The sequence below is a fragment of the Wallemia mellicola genome, assembly GCF_000263375.1.
Source record: "Wallemia mellicola CBS 633.66 unplaced genomic scaffold WALSEscaffold_37, whole genome shotgun sequence".
In the NCBI taxonomy this organism is placed as follows: domain Eukaryota; kingdom Fungi; phylum Basidiomycota; class Wallemiomycetes; order Wallemiales; family Wallemiaceae; genus Wallemia; species Wallemia mellicola.
In genome coordinates, this window is record NW_006531994.1 from 20,453 (window position 1) to 28,730 (window position 8,278).

General features: G+C 38.4%; 4 protein-coding genes across 4 annotated transcripts; 3 read left to right on the forward strand and 1 right to left on the reverse strand.

Moving 5' to 3' along the window:
• The first annotated feature begins 3 nt into the window (after positions 1-3).
• On the forward strand, positions 4-3,084 carry WALSEDRAFT_70865 (hypothetical protein). The gene is made up of 6 exons (XM_006960784.1): positions 4-311; positions 362-1,026; positions 1,075-1,178; positions 1,275-1,449; positions 1,481-1,566; positions 2,087-3,084. Exons 1-6 carry the CDS (start codon positions 18-20, stop codon positions 2,455-2,457), a joined length of 1,695 nt encoding a protein of 564 aa, XP_006960846.1. The 5' UTR covers positions 4-17; the 3' UTR covers positions 2,458-3,084.
• WALSEDRAFT_61634 (hypothetical protein) lies at positions 2,339-3,084 on the reverse strand. The gene has a single exon (XM_006960785.1). The coding sequence runs from the start codon at positions 2,667-2,669 to the stop codon at positions 2,508-2,510; it is 162 nt and encodes a 53-aa protein (XP_006960847.1). The 5' UTR covers positions 2,670-3,084; the 3' UTR covers positions 2,339-2,507.
• Positions 3,085-3,104: 20 nt separating this feature from the next.
• Positions 3,105-5,524, forward strand: WALSEDRAFT_61635 (hypothetical protein). The gene is made up of 2 exons (XM_006960786.1): positions 3,105-4,589; positions 4,642-5,524. The coding sequence occupies exon 1, from the start codon at positions 3,185-3,187 to the stop codon at positions 4,538-4,540; it is 1,356 nt and encodes a 451-aa protein (XP_006960848.1). The 5' UTR covers positions 3,105-3,184; the 3' UTR covers positions 4,541-4,589; positions 4,642-5,524.
• Positions 5,525-7,513: 1,989 nt separating this feature from the next.
• On the forward strand, positions 7,514-8,232 carry WALSEDRAFT_70867 (hypothetical protein; the record flags this gene model as incomplete). The annotated part of the gene is made up of 3 exons (XM_006960787.1): positions 7,514-7,911; positions 7,960-8,057; positions 8,109-8,232. Exons 1-3 carry the CDS (start codon positions 7,714-7,716, stop codon positions 8,230-8,232), a joined length of 420 nt encoding a protein of 139 aa, XP_006960849.1. The 5' UTR covers positions 7,514-7,713.
• Between the last annotated feature and the right edge of the window lie 46 nt (positions 8,233-8,278).

Below are 8,278 nucleotides of genomic sequence, written 5' to 3' on the forward strand. Positions count from 1 at the left end.
TTTCTTTCTTCTTCATTATGTCTAAAACGGCTTTAGTATTTGGTGCTACTGGCATTAGCGGAATAGCCGCGATTGACGCTCTACTTCAGGATTCTTCATATGAGAGAATAATAGGAATCAGTAGAAGACCTGTCGATAGACAAGGTGTTGATCATATCTCGATTGATCTCATCAATTCATCTGATAATCAGATTGCTGATATTTTGATCAAAGGTGGTGCTGATACTTCCACCCACGTCTTCTTCTATGCTTATATCGATTCACAAGACATAGAAGAGCAGAACAGCGTAAACAACAAGCTGTTTGATAAAGTCAGTAAACCTTTCCTTATACAAATTACATCTAATTCGAGAAATGCTAGTCAATTTCAGCAGTCAGCAAAGCATGTCCAAATCTCAAATCATTCCATCTCCAAACAGGCTATAAATACTACATGCCCGGTTTCACAGCCGAGAAATTTCCGCCACTGCCATTCAAGGAAGACAGTAAGAGACAAGGACACGTCCCTAACTTCTTCTACTATCATCAAGAAGATAAATTGGCAATAGTGGCAGAAGAGAATGGATGGAATTGGACAGTTAGCAGGCCATGTGCTATTGCTGGCTACTCGAAAGGCAATTGGATGTCTGTGTCTGTTACTGCCGCACTATATGCTTTTGGATGTAAGGAGTTCGGTGAAAACTTGCACTATCCTGGTCCGCTTATCTGTTATGATATGGATTATGATAATAGTACGGCTAAAAATAATGCAGAGTTTCAACTTTATGTTGTTGAACATGCACAAAATAGGGCGTTTAATATCAATGATGGGAAACCTTATCAATTTAACACACTTTGGCCGCAGATCGCAGCATATTTTGGTTTGGAACTTCCGTCCCCACCAGCTCAAGATGTCGAAATCAAGGCAGGGGAATTCTTGAAAGTTGTCCATAGCGTTACGGAGTGGGCGGAAAGACATAAATATGACTTTCCTAAACTTGTGAAAAAGTACGATCTGGATCCAAAAACCTTTGAGTATGCAAATTGGTGGGTGTTGTTTCCTTATATTATTACACTCTACTCACTTTGTTTCAGGTCTAGTATTGAGATCGCAGCTGCGCTTCCTTACCCAATTGTCGGGGATATGGATTCTGCGAGATCAATTGGATGGAATAAGACGGTGGATACTTATACTGATGGTTACAAGGCTTGTTTTGATAAGATGAAAGAATCTAATTTGTTACCAAAGTATATAGATTTAAATTGATTTCTGCCTACGTCTTCCTAAGTTACAGGCACTGTCGCTCCAGTTTCAGCTAGCCAGAGCATTCTCTTCACTTTAATTCACTCAGTCTTTGCTGAAGATCACTCATGCACGAACTACTTGTTCGATCCTCCAATCACTCAAACAGAGATGGATGAGGAGTACAAAACAGCAGTCAAGTTCTTCAATTACGACAAGGGCACTTTGTATGAGCTCATTTCTAACAATAAAATTAAGACCAACACCTATCTTTGTTACTAGCAGAGGTCTTGAGAATATCTTGCCTTGGTTGCTCAAGACGGAGAGAGGCGAGATCAGAGGTGGTAAGGTAGTTCACGTATTAAAATACTGAAGATGATCCATATCTGGTGTTTCTCAAATTAAATAAACTCTTAGTTGGGTCAGCGGAACATCCTACTACAAAGACGTCGATCCGTAAATATCAAACACACTTTATTATTTGTTGTGAAATTTAATATGATACGCTATATATATTCCATGCATTAGAACTCTCTTAAGCGCCTCAGCAGACCAATAGTGAGTGGGTGCATCTTCTCAACTAAGCGAGTAAACTCAAGCTAAATCTTACTTATTACTGTCAGTTACGATACTCATTTTTTGTCACAAATTATGTGATTATATTTTTCGACTAGATGCTGCAGGATCAACTGAAAGCTTCTCACTTTCGGGTGATGACGTAAACAAGATATCTCGAATTGGCTAGCTACAATATTTAATGACAAGAAAAACTAGAAGATGTCTATCTAAACAAGGAGCTTTGTACAAGTTTTCCTCAACCTTTTTGAATTTCTAATTCTAGTCAGATGATCTAATTTATACCAGGTTATCTATCACCCTGCAGTCAAGTCAGAATTTCGCAAATGGTTATAACACTTAAGAATATTCTCTATCAACATATAGATTGGTCTCCAAAATATTTTTATGATCCTAATAACAAAATACAATGTCGCTGGTATTTAATGTGTCAACGTGAATTCACATGGATAGAATCTACCCTACATTTCCTCACACTTCCAATAACATTTTGGAACTTCCTTAGCTTTGATGTTCTTGAACAACGCCCCAACCACTTAGATCCCACCTTCATAGTACCTACAGGCAAACCATGCAAAAAGCCATACCAAGAGTATGACTATTTACTCAAGATCCCTGCAGAAAAGGAACAAGAAAAAAAGCAACCTGGATCAAAGTAAAGTGATTATTATATTTCTTCTTTTATTGGTACATTTCATTTATATATCATTCAATAAAAGTGTTCTAAAAAGGGTGCACCAGTAATTGCAATTGGGTCAGGAACATTAAGGGATATCCAATGTAAGCACTGACCACCTCTTTCTAGGGTGCTGTCCGCGTAATTGTCCGGCACCGAAAAAAAAGCCGGTGATTGGTAACTGAACAGCCTCATGGAAGGAAGAGACTTTCAAGCTATACCGCTCGATAATACAGTAGGGCTTCACTATACTCACTTACTACAGCTCTATAAATATTTAATGTCCTATCCCCTTCAAATTCTCAGGATTCGGTGTGATTTACTGAATTTCTCTTCTCAAACGGTTCCTGATATATCAAAAATTCACTACGTTTGCCGATTCATATAAAAGCGGACATGTTGGTTACAAAGCTATTATTGGCTAAATTATTTCAGGTCCTAATGCTCCATAAGCTGAGTGCAAGCCTGGAAGTGGATATAGCCTCCATCATACTTTTTTAGGTTGTTGTCGGGTCGTCAAAATTTGCGATGCGGACGTGCTTTTAAGGGGTTCGGAAATAGTGTCAAAACTTCTTTATATACTACAGTGTACTTCCGTTATAGTACATTTGAAACTTTAAAAGTGGTAACCAAACTAGCTGAACCGTATTTTATCCTCCCATTAGCTGCATCTAGCTTCTTTAAGGCAATTGATTTGTGTTTCGTATACAATGATCATCAAATACTTCAATATATTCTTATGGTGGACATTATCTTCTCTGCTGTTATTTTCGTTGTCCTCAGCGTACGTTGTTGGGAAACCTTCGCAAAACGTGAACAAAACTAGCAGATCAACATTTAATGATATAACGCTTTCGGCGCAGTTCTTTGACACAACAACCATTGACACTTCAGTAAAAAGAGGGTCTCACCCTTTAGAATTTCCTGAAATGGTCAGATTGGAAACCAACAGAGACAGCAAAAATCCAAGTACCAACAAATTTCTAGTTAGAAAAGAAAAAGCATTCCTACGTAATTCCTACCAGAGGACAAGGACAGAGTGGGATGGATCTAAGGCACTAGTGGATAGAGGTAGAGTGGTGGACTTCGTCTGGGCCGGTTCAACAGCCATTCTATCTCCCAACCCATACTCAAAGGGACTCGCTATAGCTGGGATGGCATGTAGTGTTACAGGATGGGCTTTGGAGGCTCTTCGGAAAGTACCTGAACCAAAAGCGGTAAGCTACGCGTGTAGCACATTATCTTTCTTAGGAGCTTTTTGGAACGCTTGGTTGTCACGGAATACAATACAGCAGGCTTACCTTGACTTCATAGGCAAGACACCACCAGGCGAAAACTTCTTCTCTGCGCATGAAATGGCCACAATGTTCACTGGGGGAAGGACAGCACGTGATAATTCATATTTCGGACAGTTTGAACAAAAACTAGCTAACGACACAATCAAAGTATTCAACTCGGCTAAAGGAATACTATTCCATGATCCTAAAGATAAATATTCGGTTGTAACATTGTCCGCTATGATAGGTGCTTCTAAAGATAAGCCAGCTACTATAGCTATATCCAAAGACCTGCGGCTTGAGCATCCTTACTTAAAGGCGTGGTGGGAAACTTCGGGTAGTAATATTGTGTTGAGGACTCATTCCGTCTCCCTCCACCAAAAGGATAAGTTACAAAAGAGACTATCTCATGAAGGTGAACAACCCTGTATTGATGAGATTGAGGAAGTCGAATACAGTAACGATAAGCTATATGCCTGTAACGAGAGAGCTGAAGGGGAATACCCAGCGCAAGTCATGTACGGCGAGAATTTCTACGGGGACGAACAACAATGGGAAAGGACCGACTACAACATAGGTGCTGAAGCAGGCGAAGACAATGGCGGTATACCTTTTGCCAATAGAGTCATGACAGACGCAGATGCTAATCAATGGTCAGATGCCTGTTTATGCCTCCAGGACAATGGTCAATGGATTAGTACAGGAGCAGTTCAGTTAGCTAGAGATGGAGAATCATACTATGGACAGGATGCCTGTTATGCTGGTAATTGTGGTGCCGATGGGTTTTGATAAGGCGCGGTAATGCATGATCGTATACCCAGTCCTTAATAAATATAAGGTAACGTAAGATAACATTAAATGATTTTTTTCTAAAAAAAACCAAAACGTAGAACAAAAAAAGCAAAAATAAAGATAAGAACATTCATATTCTCAGTCTTAAAGACTCTTGTATAGGTTCGATTCCTAAACCTGTACCTTGGTGGGGCAAGTAAAATTCAGGTTAGGTAAAACAGCGGCATGAATACGTTTCTACAAAGAAATACTAAATACTATCAAAAGATCGTTACTAAAAAAGTGAAAATTTCAAAATCAAGACATCTTAGAATACTGCCTAAATCAAGTGGAAGTTTGTCACTCTCTTTCTTACGAGCGCAAACGAAATAAGCCTCTGTAGGTGGTCCCAGTTGGGAGTAATCCTGCGCCATTGCTTGAAGTGTTCCGTGGTGAGAGTACTCATAGCACCTCCCGCACCAAACACAATTGGCACAAACGTAACTGGAACATGATCACGATACTTGAGGACCTTCTTGTGGGCTTGATGGAGGGTGTTAAAGGATGTGGCGTGCTATATAAAGATATATGTGTTAGCTGTTACAAGGTAAATACTGGCAGACGACATCATTAAAATTGCCGTGATAGTTCCACATTCATAAATAGTACCACTGTATATTAAAAGATGATGATTCAGTTATCAACCTCAAAGTATACGTGTACTGTCCGCAAGATCTATATCTGACAAAATATTTATCGGTATCTAATATGTCATGTTCAGTAATACTTGCGGGAATAATATGAAACTGATGCTTTAATAGAGAATAAATTATAAGCCAAAAGTTGAGTAAGTTATTGATGGTATGAAGCTATCATGACTCACCAAATCTCATCAAAACGAGTTCCAACTGAAATAGTTCAGTAACCAAATTTGCTCACAAATTCTGGTAACAAGTTCCTTTCATCATAGAGATTAGGATCGCCAATTTGGTCTAATATCGTTCACGTACCAATAAACATTATATCTCATATAATTAACTTTAATGAGTCCTGATTTGGCTATGAAAGCTTGGATGTAGTTAAGATAATGCTCAACGTCAATGTATGATAATGTTTCTCTTTCTCTCGTTCTTCTAGAAATGTTACACACGTTGATTGTCATAATAGTTGGAATTTCGAGTTGAGAGAAGCAACTCAAAGACCATCTTCAAGTCATATCTTCGTTCACCAGTGAATATTGTTCGAATCCTCCATCATATGCAAGTCAAAGAAAGTACGAACGTGATTGATATATTTGCGTGCTCTTGATAGTGCAGGTATTCACTTTTGATGGTCTGTTGATAATAGCAAGGTTTCGAGTACTGCTGGTTTGATATAAAATAGACCTGCAAACGTAAGACAGCACCCTAATTCTAAAATACAACTCTGTAGCTATCATGAAGGCATCTGAGCCGAACCAATAGTTGTATTAACGCAATTGCCACATGTCAATTACTCCTTTCATTCGTGTTTTACATCTAATGACAAATATAAAATGAACAAGTGGTCGGAAATTCCAGGAGAAAACTCCTATAAATTGAATGTTTCCACGCATGAGTTAAAGATCAGTTTAGTTACCAAAGTACCAAGATGATGCATTTGTAGAAAACGAACATTTTTTGAAATCCAGCAAATAAATTACATTTGTTTAATGTCTTTTAACAGGGTTGTAGAAATTGTGGTACCAACTGTTACCAGAACCCACTTTGTCCTCCGGAAGATGTGCTAAGAAAACATTGTCCAATAAGGAACTTCTTGTACTAAGCAAAAGTTGTACACGAAACGTACATTAAAAAGTAAAAAAACGACACAGTGTAGTACAATATTGTATAATAACTCGAATTTATTATTGTAACTATCATGCCTGATTCTAACTACCCTAGAAATTGCGGACAACTAACCCAAACTCCACAAGCTAAGGAAGTACAGATAAGTGCTGTTTTAATTTTTTGTCTCTTCAACAGTATAATGTGATTTTGTCACCATTTCATAAATTTTGCTTTTTTCCAATTATTCTTCAAAAATTACATATAAAAAGCGTGTCGGAACAAATCATACAAATCATCCTCGACTTCGTACTATAGTCAAGTAATATGGCGTATTATGTTGATAGAGTAGGAAACTTTGAAAATAATTCCCGAAAGAATTCATTGGTTGTTATCTACCTTCTATACAGCATGATACTGGTAATTTTAACGGCACACATATCAACATAACTAACAGCGAAAGCTCCCTAAACTGTGAATTAGGATGTCCTGGAGTAGACTATGGAGGACACGTTATGGTACAAAATGACGATGGCCAGCGTGTTGTAGTCGAGCCATGCGTGGGACGCATTAGTGCCGACATCTTGCTAAGGCCCGAATCAAGCGGAGCTGGTAGGAAAACTTTAACAAACGGAGCACTGGGACTGGTATTTCTCTCAGTGCTGACCAGTCTCATACCTATTGTTGTAGCATCTAGAGCTCATGTATAACCTTACGATTGTGTAAATCACTGGTATCTCTAATATATATTCTTTCCGGGTATATTATGAGTTTAAAAAAATTAAATATAAAAGAGTATACTCCTTCATCCAAATGTAGCTGTAAAATAATAGAACATAGTGTCTTAGTTTTTATACCTCGGATGCACCGTTCTAATACTTAATTCTATTGGAGCTACGAATTAAAGTCGGAATACCTTAGAAATAAATAGGAACACCCGAATGAATACGTATGGAGGATATATACATTAAAAGCGTCTGCAGAGTTTTATAACTGAAAAATCCCATTCATCATCTCCAATTGAGACTTATGTGTCGATTTGAAGTTATAATGATTGTTAAGTTATCTGCATCTTTACAATATTTTTAGTGACCCAGTGGGAAGTTTCCAATCAGCACAATGTCCCCAGGAACATGCGGACAGCGAAGCATTATATAACTGACCTTTCTTAGTTTTTATTCTTGGTGAAGACCAATCATCTCATCAAAGTGTCATACAATTCAGATAGCCAGCTGCTACGCTTTAGGAGAATTACCCCTGAACAGTACCTACTAAAAATAAATTTGAGTCACATACATTGTGTAGATCAACGCCATACCTTAAGAGCTGATTTACACTTCGACATTTTGACCACATCAAACTATCCTATTATCAATATATTGAGAAATGCTAGTCTTGAAGTTGCAAGACATTTACTCGGGAATTTTAGTAATCGCCCTATTGACATTGGCTCAAATTACCTACGCATCCCATGTGACAAGTTCGAACGGTTTAAGCTCGCCACCGAAGGCGAATGTGGGGGACACATACAGTTCGTTTGGAAGCGAAGCAACTAATGGCTTCAGTGATAAAAAATGTGGCCAGGTGCTTTGAACGCTTTACCAATGACCAATTCACTCAGTCCAACGGAAGATTACACAATACACCTACCAGGCAACCCCAGCTCCAGCAAATACCGTTACGTTCAGATATGGCATGTACGGTCGTACACTTGAAGAGTCTGCTCAAGCGTGAGTTGAAAATTGCTTTTTACTTTGAATGTGAGCTAACATATCTTATAGCTTCAACGGCTACCAAAATTTCATGAATGGCGATGTTCCAAATGATCTTTACGCTATTGTCACTCTTGGTTCTGATTCATTACAATCGCCAATTTCACGAATTTGGGCCGTTAGGTTAGGTTAGGTTAGGTTAGGTTAGGTTAGGTTAGGTTAGGTTAGGTTAGGTTAGG